Source organism: Theobroma umbraticum, unplaced genomic scaffold (genome assembly GCF_002168275.2).
Source record: "Theobroma umbraticum cultivar Fairchild unplaced genomic scaffold, ASM216827v3 scaffold_130.0, whole genome shotgun sequence".
NCBI classification, from domain to species: domain Eukaryota; kingdom Viridiplantae; phylum Streptophyta; class Magnoliopsida; order Malvales; family Malvaceae; genus Theobroma; species Theobroma umbraticum.
Window position 1 is genome coordinate 3,357,802 of NW_018397264.1, and position 16,591 is coordinate 3,374,392.

Genomic DNA, 16,591 nt, shown 5'->3' on the forward strand with positions numbered 1-16,591 from the left:
CCTAGACAAGGTGTTATTTGAGATGGAGAGAAAAAGAGACAGAGTAAGTGGTGTATAACAAAAGAGAGAATCATTTGTACAAGAAGGATTCCATTTTGATGCTGTTGTTTTCACCTTTTTTGTACTAATTATTGTGTTTTTCTTATCAAAAGTTTGTGTGGATCATGTTAGGAATATCATTTTATCTGTGGGCTGTTTTAACAGGATTACAAGGCAAGGATTTTAGAGGAAAGAAAACGGTAATAACAAAACCTGAGTTGTTGAAAGCAAAAGGGAAGTTATTTAGTCAAAATACTAGGAGTAGTTGCACCAGACAAATGAAGATGTTACTTTGTGTTTTATGGTCAGCTGAAGCCCTCAAAAGAGCAATAGTTTATTGGTAATGTCATCAAACTTTAACCAAAAGGCTTTGAGGGTAGTTGTGAAGGTTGAGAAGCCAACATCCCAGAAACTGTTTACAAAGGACAAAAGTCTCTCTCTCTCTCTCTCTCTCTCTCTCTCATGCATCAGACCACAGGTGAAGAATATTCACAACATTATTATAAAAAAATTAAAAAAGGACTAGATCTGTTGCTTATGCAACGCACACCCAGTTGTACATATAGAGTTGAATTATTGTATTCTTTTGGGCTCTCTCATGTCTCTTTAGTCTTCAACTTTAAATAAAAAATTTTGCTGTTTGAGTTGGCAATTCCTGCAAGTTATTATACTTATCTATACGTCTATGACAGGGAACTCTTACGAGTGATGATCTTAATTTTGAAAACTTCTATATATCGTTCACAAAATTTAAGTTCCAGTTGAGACCAAACCATCTAGCTAGATAAGAAAAGGAACATCAAAGCAAACAGTTTACTCTTTGAGTCTTTGTCTTAGCTGAAATCATCCTCTGCTATTTCCACTATAAATGCTTTCTTATTTGTTTTCCACATAAAGAAGGAATAACTACAGATGAGCTACTTGATTTACTAAGTATATTAATTGACAACATTCACAGACACAACAAAAAGGAGGGAGACAAACACTGAGCCATCAGTTGCATTAGATAATAATTAAGTGAAGAACAAGCTGCCCAACAAGGCAAAATCTTTATCATCTATCAGGCCTCAAGATCCTTATCTTCCAGGTTGGGAAACAGGAACAGGTTTGGAAGAGACTGGAGAGGTTAGAAACAAGGAATGTCATAAGCACATCATGATTTGGTACTTAACACCGCGCCTGATTTGTCATCCACTGCTTGAGCAAGTCAGTTTCACATGCCAAGACCCTGATTTTCCTTTTTTTTTTTTTTTTCATTTTCAAAACTAAAGCAATAGTGATGTGTGCAGGGATGAGTTTTTATTCTATTTTACTTTCTTGTTTTGAGACCTGAAACACTGGAAGGAATAAAGAAACCTTGGCTTGACAAGGAGAAAAAAAAAGAGAAAAAGAAAAAGCAACATTAAGAAACATGGGTTCATGCTGCTTCCTACTAATCAACTATTAGACAGGAATAACTTATGTTTTGCTTAGGCCTAGTGCATGTGCTGGCACTATTAAATAAACATTGAGAAAACCAACTGCACCAGCGGAAGAACTTGGTCAGAAAATAGTTTAATCAAATCTGCCAAAAAGTGAATTAAAGTAACTCTTGGGAATCTCTCTCTTTCCATCATGGTATTGTTCCTCCCTGGAAATGGCTACCCCAAGTGGCATTGACTCAAAGAGGCAGCTTAAAGATGACTGCAAAATTCACCACCCAAATGGGGTTTCTAATCATTAGGGGCCCAAACTTGGAGGGGTAGGGAGAATGGCCCGTAGATTGCCCTTCCCTCTTGCACACTCATGCTTGGGGTTGATGAGGTTCTTAAGTAGCTCCAAACTCATCTCAAAAGACAGGTGATGATGCTTCAAGAAAAGCCAAATAAGATATACTTCTGTTAATGGGTTGGCCTTTTATTTAATTTAATGGATTGGATCTATAAAAAGCAGCCATGATTTCCTCATTGAAAAACATAATTAATTTAATTTTGGAGCAAGTCCTGTTCAATTAAAGTTTATTATTATGTTGATGATAATATTGATAATAAAGGTCTGGTAATGACACAAGTATGGATTTCTCTCCTGATTACCTATAATACAGAACCTGAGAACCAATTATGAATTAGGTTGACCTAACTCAATCCATCCATGTAGACGAAAACTATGCAATTTAGCATATCATACACATTTACATGTAAAGATGTTAGACTGCAATTTTTTCTGCCCTAATAACTATAACAACAATTAAATATTGTCTCATTGTAAGGTCTACCCTTCATTTTAAAATTAAAATTCGAAAGTAACAGGGGATGAATAAGTCATGTGAGTGTTTGAGAAAATCACATGGTCATTGATTAAAAGGAGCACTAAATAATTATGCTATGGAAGTAAAGGTTTCTTGAGGTTCTTGTAGTCATTGTCATGGGAGAATATACACCATCCTAAGAACCCTAGATGACAGGTAAGCCAAGAAAGCCTGATCTGTAAGTTTTTGATTGGTTTGTCTATAGACATCGAGAATGGCTAGCACGAATGCGTAGGGAAATTGGAAGGTGGTGGCCTTATTCTTTTTGAACAAGCTGATCTGACTCAGACAATGACTTATCTTTTATAAGCATAAAGTAATTTCCCATAAATATTATTTTAGTAAGGCTTCAGCAGAAACCTTCATATATAAAGCATACAACTTTCATTTGCATCATTTCTCTATCTCCTTCTCACTTTTGTTCTGTTTTCGGCGGAAATTATGAGTATGGAAAACCAATTTCCTAAAACGGAAACCTTCATGAACAAGGAGTGGCCATCTTATATTTATGGCATGGCAACAGGTCCAAAATTTTTCAATGATCCAATCATGTGGGGTGCTTTATCTGGTACTGCTTGTCACGAAAATGGAGTGGCAGCGGAAGTAAGTTATCATCATCATCATCACCATCGCTTGATAGGCTGCTTTCAAGTTCCAATTCCAGTTCTTCAGCAGAGGAGGCTCCTGGTGCCAATTTGTTGAAAAACAATCCTGGATTTATCAGACAGGATGTTGTGAATGAACCCATTCAAGTTTATTTGTTCCAGGATTTAGTTCTGTCCACCCGCCTGGAGATTCTGTTTCTGATATTAGGGACGGTTTTATTCCAGTGAACTTTTTGGAGTCCTTGCCAGAAGTACACCAAGCTCAAGTTTCCGAACCGCCTTCTCCATCTTCTTTATCAACCACATCAAAGTTCCCAAATTTAACTTTGTTTATGCCGGAACCGACCATGTTAGACCCATCCACACGAGCCATTGATTCCACTGGCAAAAAGAGTGAACCTACATCGACCTTGTCTCAAGACCCTACGTTCCACACGCCTCAACTTGGCCAGATTCACTCTCAACTGGGCAATGAATGGCTTAGAATCAACCAGAGTTTGACAAATTATCCATCCAAAGGTTTTAGTGACTATTGGCTTAGCACTACCAAGACTCAGCCTATGAAGCACACTGGAAGGAGATTGCAGAATCAGCACCAAAAGGGTTCTTCTATGTCATCAGCCTCATCAACTGGAAAGCAGTTCAGAGGGGTAAGGCAAAGGCATTGGGGAAAGTGGGTTGCAGAGATAAGGCTACCAAGAAATAGAACAAGGGTTTGGTTAGGGACTTTCGACACTGCAGAAGAAGCTGCTATGGCATATGATACAGCGGCGTACATGTTGCGTGGAGAATATGCACATTTGAATTTTCCAGATCTTAAGCATCAACTCAAGGCCAATTCTTTGAATGGGAACACAGCCGCACTTCTTGAAGCCAAGTTGCAAGCAATATCACAAGGCTTATCTGCTAACAAAAAGTCCAATGATCCATCACCGACAGAGGAAAAAGTCAAAGATTTAAACCAGAATACTGCAAAAAGAGAGTGGCAATTTGAGGTGGAGAGCAAGGCAGGGTCTGAAGTGAATGAGAGTAACAAGAAAAGTCAGGAGATGCCACCCTCAGATGTGGATGCTGTACAGTTAAGTAGAATGCCTTCCTTGGACATGGATATGATCTGGGATGCTCTTTTGGTCTCAGATTCATGACATACTCCCTTTATTTTCATACATTTGAATGAAAAAACTGTGACTCATATTTTGCAGTCTTATTTTATTTCATCTTGAACCTGGTATATTTGTATCAGCTTTTACTAGCACATAGTCACATAGTTAATCCAAACTTCCTTATGGAACAGAACAGGCCAACTATTTTGGTTCATTTCCTGCTTGCTTTCTTCTTTCTGGTTTCCTTCTGATTCTGAGTTTTTTTGTTTATGCTATTAAAAGATTTTACTACTTTTATGTTGTGGAAATAGAGGCCTTTTGTTGTATGGAAACGGGTTAAATGGGCCCTCTGCAAATGACAGAATGCCCATGAAAGATAGAATGTTCGTCAGCTACCATGGGCCCAATCCTCACCCCATTCCTGGGCCCGCTGCGATTCTACTTTCCGCATTTGATTAACAACATAGGAACAATTAACCTAAATGCTTTTGGCATCTTTCCTTTTTTGATAAAGTTTGGAAATCTTTTTAAAAAAGGCTGCTAATTGAATTTCTTTTTATTTTATTTTATCAGAACTTAACGAAAACTTGATTTAGTTCTTGTTACCATTTTAATATAAGGTTTGTTATTTAACTATTATTTTGATGAAAGGTAAGGATATAATGATTTAATGAGAGGAATAATAATTGATGGATTGCATTGAAACATTTAATTTATTAATTGGTGTATGATGTTCCTGTTTAATGAGTAAGATTTAAATTTTCTTTCTTTCAATTTTAATAATAATAATAATAATAATTGATGGACTTAGTTGTACCTTCTCAAAATCCATTTCTTCCCAACTAAGCTAGAACGTGCCTACTCCTTATTGGCCTAACAGGCAAGCCCAAACCTTAATACCATAAAAATCATTAAAGGATGGCACTAGAAGCTCAGCTTCAGCATTTCTAAGCAATGATTTTAATAAACTACTGCGGAAGAGTAGATTTTCTTTGATAAACACTTGTATATGTTCTACTGCAGACTGTTGGTCTCATTAAACTATAGAGTCAGGTAAGGAACAATGGTTCAAATTAATTCATTATTATGATTATCAAACTTAAAATTTTAGCAGCAGCTTGATTTGCTTTATAGCGACAATGTATAAGTCGTGAAGAGGGGTTATAGAGTGAAGGATCTTGCAATATCAAACTAGAAAATGCAGCACCTAGTAGGAGAAGTTGTCATTTGCGGTGCTTGGTGAAAGAAAGTGGTCGAGGGAACGATACTGAAATATCTGGCTAACACAGCAGGACAGACTGAACCAATTCAATCCCGAAAGTGGAAGGAAAACACATTTCTAGCCATGCCAATAAGCTGTAGATCATAAATGCATAGAACTATTTGTCTGCTTCTCTTGACATGGTAAAATGGAGAAAAATATGTTACCTATCAGATGTAAATGCTGCTTTGAAAAAAAATTATATTAAAATTTAATGCATCTCCTGTGTTTACCAAGAGTTATGTCAGTGTGTGTCACAAAGAAACCTTTGCCTCCTTGCTTCTACAAATCTTCATCTGTATATATACCAACCTACCATAAAAAAACAAAAGACCAATGCTATATGATGATAACACTGCAGCCAAGGAGGTTCAGAAAATTCAGTCAAACACTGCAACCAGGGAGGTTCAGTGAGAATGTATCTACACGCCTACAAACGTTACAACAAATTACATGGACTTGAAGCCATTCTCCAAAGATTAAATGGGAAACAGTGCATCATAATAAAATTAGCACACTAATCAGAGCTTCATCACAGAGCATTCTTCACCACCATATAAAGAAAAAATCACTTCTCTCCACCCCAAACTTCATCAGTACCCTATTAAACATGCTATCAGATAATGCATCATAAACCTCAAATCTGTCCCAAATCATCCCAATCCTGTTCCATATCAGAAACCTCAGCATTATCTAAAAACTTTTTGAATTACATACAAACCCACAAATTTGTTTACTGAAAACAAACAAAATCTAACTTTGTTACTAAAATTGAGAAACCATGACATCGATGCAAACACTAAAGCAAGTAAACCACATAGTTACTTAATACAATAATCTCTTAAATCACAGAACTCAATATAATCTCTTGAACCACAGAATTCAATTACAAAATAAAAAAATTAAAAAAAAGACTGATAAAATATACTAACACAAGAGTTGAATATTTTATTTATATTCAATTTTACATGTATATATGCAATTTCTCTAAACAAAATTAACCAAAAAAAAATCTAACAGCTTAAAGAAAACATACCCAAATCTTCCATGACTAAAAAACCAACATCAAATCATTCTTCAATAATTTGCTTCACTTTACTTTGCATGATGGTAGCTAATCATAATTGTGATTAATTATGAAATTGGATTGACCCCAAAAATCAAATCCAAATTGAGTCTAAAGATAAAATAAAACCAAAATTAATTATATATTATTCATAAAAAATTTGAGAACATATAAACATGAATTTAATCCAAACTAAACAACTTTTTTTTTTTTTTTGTGAGAGTCACACAAGTTTGATAGATGATCGTAAAAGTACCCTCAACTATGATCGAATCATTATTTAAAAAAAAAAGAAATATAGGGTTGTAAAGCTACAAATAATAATCTTTTAAAATTGATCACACATTTGTTATGCTTACAAGACTTACTTTAACATAAATATATACATTATTAATATATGAAATCTGCTGCTTCATCAAAATTTTCAAATCTTAATCAGTAAATATTAAATCCATTAATGGTGACATGAAAATTTCCTGACAATTGTCACTTCTATCCTCCATTACTTATGGCACCCTGCATTTGTTATCTTGATGTATCCATGTTAAGCATGTATCAAACAGCTCATGATAACATAGTTTATGAGTTTGATCTTTCCCATACATACAAAAAGATTGGTTGTTCCTGTGTCAAACCTTCCCAACACTTGCACATGCATCTAGTTATACATCTTGAACATATAATGGCTTGGACAATTCGAAAAGAAACAAAAGATGGACCTGAAAATTCACATTGCAACTAAGCATGCCTGAAAACAGGAAACTGCAGATATCTAATTACTGTGCATAAGTTGAAAATATTTCCTGATGCATTTCTATACTTTGTTGTTGATTACAGATGAGCCCTCTCACAGCCCAATATGCTCAGTTAAACTTTTGGCAGGGATTGGGATGTTACTTAGAAAGTCAATTATATAATTGGAGCCAAAATTTTCTCCCCACAAAACTTTCCCAAGCCAGCCAGATATCCTGCCCTCATCTAAGGAAAAAAAACCTTCTGCTTACAGTAAGACTAAATTTTTACAAACAAAAAAAAGAACATCTATGAAGGGTAAATGTAAACAATAAAGAAAGTTAATAACCATTTCTAATGCATCTATCCTCAGGCAAGCCACAATGAGCACAAGGATGGCAAACCTAACCCTAGCAAATTCTAGTGTTCCTCACTTGGCATCGGTTCTTTCTTTGTCTCTGACAAAGTATTTCCCAAATTCTCTTCACTCTCAATACGGAACTTCTCAACCTTATTATTTCCAACATTCTCTTCCACCTTAGGCGGCAGCTCATTCACCAGCTCAGCTGTAACCTCCACATCTACATTCATAGATTCACCAACCACTCCCACAACTGGAGATTCTTCCATGTCTAAATCCTTAGCTGCAGTTTTATCATCTTCAAAATCACTTTCACCAGAGCTGCTATCATTTTCTGGAGTTTGAGGAGAATCACCACCTTCAGTTTCTTCAAGCTTCATATCTGCTTCTGCCATATCTACATCTGGTTCCGGAAGTCGTTGCTGTAGAGGCACTGCATCACTGATAACTTGACCTGTCCTTAATCTTTCCCTGTAATCCTCCATCTCAATTCTATATCTTTCTTTATCTTTGAGAGCTTTCTCCTGGTAAACCTGAACAATCACAAAAGTCCATACAAGTAGTTAGAAGTTAATAAGCAGATCACAAAAGAGATTACAATGTTGAAAGACATGTTCAATTCATGAATTACAGAATATGATATGGCTCTTACCACTTTTTCTGTCTCGTTTAACTTGTTCCACAATTCACCAATCATTCTACTTATTTCCCTGTCCTTTCCAGGATGTAGTGGTTTCAGTCTTGCATGCTGCTCAGCGAAAAAGAAATTATATCCACTTCTATTAGGCTTAGGATGAGCAGGATCCCTCCTTTTTATCTCAGATTTCTTCCGGCGCCTCCGGCGTTGCACACCCAATGAAGTATAAGCATTATCACTCTTGCTCGCAAATATGCCATATTGCTGTGGAATTTGGGGTGCTGCACCCTGTGGAGCCTGATAAAGGACACCTTTTAGCTTCTCTGAGCCAATGGTGACAGTAACAAGATAGCCACTCTCAAATTTCCCATCAATGACCCCAATCACAGGAGAGCCTGCTGTTGATGCTGGCCTTGCTGCTGCATCAACTAAAACACATTACTAAAATAGACCAAATCATGAAACTTCACTGATAAAAAGGTTAACCCAGTTAAGCTAGAGATTTTTAAATGGAATCAAAATTATGTGAGAAATATATAAATTATTTCCTTTATATTTGGTCAACCATAAAATCAAGAAGAAATTGAAGAAGGTTTACAGGCCAAAAGAGAAGAGGGGAGAGGAAGGGAAATGGCCACCAACTTTACAAGAGAAAAAATAAAAACTGTCATTCGGCATAGAAAACTTTAAAGGCACCTGCAGGCAACTCAGCAATATTTACTCTTGGTTGATGAACAGCAGCTGCATGAATTTCTATCGACGGCCGCACTGTCCCTTGAGTAGGATTATAAGTAATGGATGGGTTTTGAAAACGATCTGCACAAATGAATCATCAGATGATATTAAGAGCAGAACACTGACTTTTATTCAAGAAGAGTTGAGTTCTCATTTGCATACCAGAAGAAACAGGAATCCAACCACGGGCTTTAAAAAAGTAGATTTGTTCATAATGATAAAGCAGAGAAACATAATATTTGCGCAGCACAAAAGATGCATTTGTAGCAGTGGAGGGAAAGTTGAAAATAGCAGTCACTTCCTTCCATCTCCGTTCGCTTATAATCTGCAAGCTCCATTTGATGACGATTAATGACCATTAGTATACATAGCTCATCCCAAGTCAAAGTGAGCAAAATAACTATTAAATGCAATCATTAGCTTCACCTAGTTTGTACTGTACATGTTCAAACACTCATGAAAAAAGTTCTGGAGAACACAATCAAGCACATTTCCTACTAAGCTGATTTCTCCACAGTGGAAAGGAAAGAGAAAATTGATAGTATTAACAAATGATTTCTAAACAAGACTACAACCATCTTAGCTCAGCATCAGACTGAACATTCATAAGGAATGGACTGGACTTAAAAATAGTAGTGTACCAAATGACAAACGTTCTATTTTCAACGGAAACATGCTTCAATAAATTTATCACATCAAGGATAGATGCTCTGCCACCAGATGGCCTTCAAACTCACCTCCTCCTCCAGAGATAAATTTTCTAGTTCCTAGTCCCTACTGCTATCCAGGGTATTTCTCAAGGAAGATTGCACTTAGACTGGCCATTTTTACGGCCCTCAATTTGACATTTGAGGACATACAAAAATCAGGAGATATTAATATATAGCTCTATAATTTTGCTATTTAGTTTACAAAGAAAAGTATCAACGGATACATGAGTAACAGCATGACCACATTGAACACATATGGAATTCATTAACCATGTGAGGATTCCAAAGGACACTACTTGCAGGGAAGAAACTTGAACAATTAGGTGTCTGTAGTTTCACCTTACCTTCTCAATACCACCACGAGATGTTACCTCCACGAAAAGTCTGTGCAAATCTAACTCCTTTCCTCCTATGATTGGAATCCTGAACCAGAGTACAGGAGACAAAAGTAATTATCCAAATTTAAGTTGACAAGTACAATTACAAAACATATGGTCAAAAAGGGTAATTACGCCAGCTATATGTCAAAGGCACAAGCATATTTTGGCTTTGTTCATGCCAGTGTTGAATCACAGAGATAGACATCTAACCTAAAACTACCAATAAGCATACTCCACTAGGATATGTATTCAGCCAAAAAAAGAAAGAACTGTACATGGTGAGTATGCGCAGATGGATGTAATTTTTTCTCCACTTTTATGATCAATTTCATCAAACACTTTTCCGTTAACCAGACAAAACCAAATGCAGTATCAGAAAGGCTGGAAGAATTAAGTGTCCTACAATTTTGCACATGATTGACAAACAGGAGAAAATTAAAACTGCAATTCAAAGAATATAGTAAGTATTACCCTGTTTTCTACAGACAAAACCAAAGCATGTGCTGCTAAACCTACCATAGTTTTTAAATCAGCACATAAACATAATAAAATTAAAATCATAATATGAAATTATCAGTGGTTCTATATCAACAATGTCCTGCTTACTTTTGATCGCCATGAACTTGACCAAAACTCAGGACCATCAAAATAGAAGGATTTATCAGAACTCAAGCTTCTAAAGAAGCTGCTCAGAAAGGATGACTGCTAAATAATATGTAGGATATGCATGTGCTCAAGAAAACCTTTTTTATTTGCGACAATTATTAATCAAACCACCTAAGAACTTCGTGAACAATAACATAAGACCTTACAACAGCAAGCATAATCAGTTATGGAACATGCCACATTTTTCCTTATCACGGTTCCCAGGTAGGGCAGACAAGCTCCAACCAGAAGTATATATCATAACAATAAACTGCTAGCCTATGCTACAATTATAAACTTAAAATATAATAAATACAAGTCTCAATCCTAACACCCCAAGATAGTAACTCAATCAAGAATATGAAAATAAGACCATTGTGTAAACGTAATACTGCAAATAACAGGGAAAAAATGCAACTGGAATCTGGATAGTAGCCTCGGTCGTGAATATTAGACATTTATGCTGACATATATGGACAGAGAAATGCTATTTGGTAAATGTTTCCAAGTCAAACCCAAGACTTAGGAAACCAAAAGCATCAAGAAAGATCAAATAAGAAACCTTACATGAACTTAGTTCCCATGGTAGCATGTAGCTTCTCCAAAGTAGACATGAAAAGCTTTGGACTAGCTGCAACATCTTCATATCTTGCAAGAGGCGGGGGATATGGACTATAGTTAGACGCTGGTTCCTTCATGGCCAGTAGACTCTGCTTGGCAAAAGACGTTGATGCCATAGCCACTTATCAATATTACACCCTTGACCAATACTTCACTGTTCAACCACCAACAAATCCACCATTAGCTGTCTGCTTTTACTACTTGCGAGTGAAGAAAGGAGTAACATAGAAATCAGAAAGAGCTAAAAATCCAAAAACAAACAACACTGTGCAGTTGAACTCACAACATGCAGAAAAGCAAGAAACGAAGTCAGAGTAAAAAACCCCACCAAGGTGCAGAAAACCTACCATGCAGAACAAGAAGATAGGAAAAGCCAAGGATTGAAGAGAAACAGACAATCTAAAAAGAAAAGGTAAAAGAAAGGGAATATATTGAAAGAGAAGTAAACAAGCAACATCAATTAATAACAGTAACAAAGTACTAATAAATAAAACTAATTAAATAATTCACCAAGCCATATCAATATCAATATCAGACCTGAAACATACAAGGAAAAAATAAAAAATAAAAAATAAAACGAATAGCACCAGCAGGCAGCAGCAGAACCTTGATGAGAACATCAACAACCTCAGTTGATGTAATAACTCCCAGTAACAAGGGAGGTATTCAAAGTCCAAGAAAAGCAAAAGGTACAGCATAGCTGTCACAGCCATGAATTTCCTTTCAGAGTACCAAGGATTGAATGAACAGCACAGTAAAGAAATAACCCATCACCAAAAGTTCCAGGCCTTTTTTCCATACACTCTACAGGCTAAAAAGAAGACGCCCTTTTAGACCATCCCAGCAATAAAGACCCACAGAACCAATAAAAAGTCTGTTTCTTTCTCTCTTTTTCTTATCAGAACACCAGAGTTTACAGGCCTATATTAGGCTATAACCTTTGCCCCTGACATTCTAAAGATACGCTGATATCTAATGGTTACTTAACAAATGTATGTGTATATATATATATATATATATATATATGCATGCATCTCTTGATCATTGTCCCCTACAACCAACTCCTCTTCTTTTTTCTCTTTCATCTGACACTGTTTCAGGCCAAAAAATTAAACTTTTGCAAGATACCCATTGTGGGGTTTTTGTGGGGTACTAAAAATACTATGGTGCCCCTTCCACATCAATCAGAACGAGGAGGAGAAAAGAAATGGCTTGAAAACTCCGAAAAAGCAAAATCTCACCTTTGCTTAAAAAACCCATTAAAGCATTAACCTTGAATTTTTCAAATCGGAGAAAAAGAACTTTGTTTGTTCTTCCTTACTGCCATGGAGGAGAAAGATAGTATTAAAAATGCAAAATGCAAACACTGTTTCGTTACTTTATGTATTTCTTCTTCGTGTTTGGTTTTTTTTAACTGATGTCTGCTTACATTTTTATACTGTTTATTAATATTAATGTTTTAACTTAAATAAAAGAATAGAGAATAGAGAATAGAGAAATCCCAGATGAAGAAATAACAAACAGATAACAGAGTTTAAAAAAAAATAAGAATATAATTAAAAAAAGAAACTTACCTAGGAATGAGAGACAAAGAAATGGAGCATGCAAAAATGAAATGACATTTAAGGAAGAAGCTTAAGACTATAACCCTCTATCATATCCCAAAAACAAGGGTAAATTATAATTATCTTTTCCTCAATTATGCCTTTTTTTCCAAAAATTGCAATAACTATTTATTTTGATAATTTTTTTTTCCCTTTTGAATGGTGGTGATAATCGTGAAAGAAGAAAAAAAAAAAAACCCTATCCCCCACCCCTCATGTCAGAAGACAAAGCACACCTTCATTTTGCCCCCCACTTGAGTCATACTCCGTAGGGGTAGTTTTGGGTTTTCACTATAAGTATTATAAGTTGTTAAATAAATGAAAAAATAATTAATTTTATTAAAAGAAAGATACTAAATAATGGAAGTTTAATCAAAACGTGTCCTGTTGACTTTCCCGTTTGAAACGGCAAATCTTCACAAATTAAATCCTTTAAAAAAAATTAAAACAAAAAAACAAAGGGTTGAAGCGGGGAGGGGGAGGAGAGAAATGCCTATATGGGTGCCGTAACAGCAGCTCTTTAGTATTTAATAGAGGTATTAAATATTAAAACCCACTTTTTAGCTTTTAGAATAAGTCCTTCTCGTTCTCTCTCTGTCTCTCTCTCTATATATGCAAAGCCTTTTAATAACTTCCTTAATTTAGAAGCTTTAAATACTCTTTTCTAATTAATTACCCACCACCAACCTATCTCCTTTTTAGGACTTCTCATTTTGATTTGATTTTTTTTTTTTTTACTTCCAAAATGTCTCTGTCTTTGTCTCAGCATTTATGATTTGTGTGTGTGTAAGGTATTTTGTTGCAATTTAAGCCAATCTTTGTGGTGGTTGAGAGGCATAGCCTTCTAGGTTAACCATAGCCACATTTATCTAAGACTATATAAAATACAGATTATCTTTCTCTTTATATATATATATATATATATATATATATATATATATATCTATTTTTAAAGTGAAGAAATTCAGTATGAAAATTTTAAGACGTGAGATCCTTTTTAAGTTAAGTGGTGATGAGGTTAGGTCCATAACATATTATTAGGGGATATGTGGCAATAGAGTAAACACTTGTCTTATTGACTTAATTCAGCACCTAATTTCCCTAGGCTTTTGGGAAAATAGCAACAAAAGATGAATGTGAACTTGAGTGGTCATCTACTCATCTTATATTTCCCAATTTGTTGGGAATTAATGTTATTGAATTGACTTTGAGGACGACCCATACAAATTTCATTTCTTTATTTACCAAGTCATAAGCTACATATATGATAAGAAGCTGGTGGTGCCACATTTCTGGCTTCAATTATAAGATAGGCTCCTTAGCCTTCTCATTTTATTTTATTAGAAAGATGCATAAATTTCAAAGATAAACTCAAATAAAGAACAATAAATTTTATGTTACTTGCAATATATATATATATATATATATTTATAGAATTGCAATAAATTTGGTTTCAAACTTAAAAGGGAATTAAGTTTACTTGTCATTTTTTATTTTTTGGATTTATAATTAACATGATAAGAAAGTTTTATATGATATCTTTCCAAAAAAAAAAAAGAAAGTTTTATATGATAACATTTCTTACAAAAAGATTAATGTTATTGTTTTTTTGCATTGTTTATCAAACATTTGACAGTTGTTTTTCATTAATCTTTTATTTTCTCTAGTTTTTGGCTATTCAAGATTAAGGATGAATATATCTGATTTTCAAATTAGGATAAACCATAAATAACAAACTTTGATTTAGCCTATTTGATTGTTTCAAATTCTAGTCATTTCTCTATATATTTAATTTTCTAAAGTGATAGAAACTATTAAAGCTTACCCCCACACTTTAGGATGAAGGATTTGGATAATAAATTTGTGATAATAACTCCTCAACTTATTCATAGTACTTGACCAAGTGAGCCAAATCTTATTGTTTGCTATATGCCCCTTTGTTTTATTTAATTATTAACAAGATAAACTAATTAATATTGGCTCTTGAATATATATATATATATATATACATATATTATTTGGAAATGAAGGGATTTGACTTGGTTATTGGTTGCCAATCTCTTATCCAAATATATAAACTCTTAAACATTTGATTTAATAATAAACATATGTATTTTTTTGCTTAAAATGTTGGATGGATCAATCCCCTTTCTTCATTCCAAAAAAGATATGCTATCAAAGTTATAAATAGAAACTTCTGTCAAAACCAATATTAAAAAAATAATTAACAAAAAAAAAATAAAGCCAAATCAATTTATAAAAATGAAAAAAAAAATTATGCAAAATGTATTATGAATTAGAACTTGAGGTTTTCCTTTTTAGAGGGTAGGAAACTTGAGATGTAATGAATTGAAAACCTCTGCTGGTCCATTGAAGACATCAATGGCTACATTTCATATGTTTATACCCCAGAAAGAGCTGAGCCACTGAATTGGCCATTGGCCCAGCTGGAGACTTATTTGAGGCCTTATACTCTGAGCAGTCCACATCCTAGGCAGAATTACAGAGAAAAAACCATAAAAACCAAAAATTCAAGTGCTGCAGAGAAAGCCAGTAAGATTATTGGCCCTGCTAACAGGGCTGACACAACCTTGCTCTCTTATGCCCAATGAATTAACCTGGCTTCCTGGCTTCAAAAGAAACCTTACCTCATTGAATTAACCTGGTGGTCCAAAACCACAACCAATTTGCTATGTTGCTTAAGCATTCAACCAGTTTCTGCAACTGAAACATCCATTCTGTTCTCTTTCTTTTTTATTTCTAATGAATGAGACATCCATTTTTTTCATAAAAGCCTCTCCATAATAAATTAAAGTATGTACAGCAAAATGTAGATTAATTTGCTAAATACAGATTCATTGTTTTAATTCCACTGTTGTAAACCAGATTTAGTGTTATATTGTATTGAGTGGGAAAAAGAAAACCAACAACATCAAATGTTTCAAAAGATATAGCAGGGTTATAATCTCTCTTAAAAAGTTTGGTGATCTTTAACCCTTTTAATGAAAAAAGAAACATAATAATCCTTCACGAGTTTGAATATATTAATAGAAGTTAGAATTTGCTCTCAATACAATGGAAGTGGACAATCAGTTTTGGTGCCAATTCCTCCACAACCCGACCTTGCTCAGAGGTGCCAAAATGTGTTGTCTCTTGAGAGTTAGGGGAGACAAAAACAAACATTGGGAAAATTTATAATCCTCTTGAGAAAGTGGCAATTGACACTTCCCATCACACTTTCAATATTTTAGATGATAAGGTATTGAGTATTTAATCTAATAGGAGATATATATAGTTTCAATTTAAAAATTTATTCACATTCATTGCCTAAAAACAATAATAATATAATAATTTCAATTAAAATTTATTATAACAAAAATTATAACTTCGTTATAAATTTGATTTATATATCTATAATTTTTAATTAGATTTGGAAATGATAAAAGTGAAAGCATAGTTTATTTCTTAATCAAAATAAAGATACTATTATTTTATACATATATTTTTTTTTTTAATAATTGAGGGAGAAGGAATTCGAATTCTACTATTTAGAATGCAACAACCAATGAATTAAATACTCGAGTAATACTATTATCTTGTACATATGGTTACATTCATATACAAAAAACTCCATATACAAATTTGCAAGCATGTAGGATAATAAAAGTAGAGAATCAAAAAAAGGTCAATGAGGAATTACCAAAAAGCTTTTAATCATTCAAATCATACAAAATGAACAATTCCTATTTGACCTTCCAATCATAAAAAGTTAGGCAATCTTGAAAGTTTCCGGTTTTCTGTACTT

General features: G+C 34.3%; 2 protein-coding genes across 6 annotated transcripts; one reads left to right on the plus strand and one right to left on the minus strand.

Annotated features, from left to right (window-relative positions):
• Positions 1-2,594: 2,594 nt before the first annotated feature.
• On the plus strand, positions 2,595-4,278 carry LOC110421857 (Integrase-type DNA-binding superfamily protein). Its single transcript, XM_021435558.2, has one exon. It carries the CDS (start codon positions 3,264-3,266, stop codon positions 4,074-4,076), a length of 813 nt encoding a protein of 270 aa, XP_021291233.2. The 5' UTR covers positions 2,595-3,263; the 3' UTR covers positions 4,077-4,278.
• Positions 4,279-7,161: 2,883 nt separating this feature from the next.
• LOC110421851 (HMG (high mobility group) box protein with ARID/BRIGHT DNA-binding domain-containing protein) lies at positions 7,162-12,871 on the minus strand. Of its 5 annotated transcripts, none has more exons than XM_021435548.1 (7): positions 12,757-12,871; positions 11,129-11,336; positions 9,881-9,959; positions 8,989-9,151; positions 8,788-8,907; positions 8,107-8,510; positions 7,162-7,987 (listed from the first exon to the last, which is right to left on the minus strand). In XM_021435548.1, exons 2-7 carry the CDS (start codon positions 11,296-11,298, stop codon positions 7,514-7,516), a joined length of 1,410 nt encoding a protein of 469 aa, XP_021291223.1. In that variant the 5' UTR covers positions 11,299-11,336; positions 12,757-12,871; the 3' UTR covers positions 7,162-7,513. The 5 variants fall into 5 exon arrangements, with proteins under 5 accessions (XP_021291223.1, XP_021291225.1, XP_021291222.1 ...); XM_021435550.2 differs by lacking the exon at positions 12,757-12,871 and adding an exon at positions 12,424-12,738 and having other exon boundaries at positions 8,107-8,507; XM_021435547.2 differs by lacking the exon at positions 12,757-12,871 and adding an exon at positions 12,424-12,738.
• Between the last annotated feature and the right edge of the window lie 3,720 nt (positions 12,872-16,591).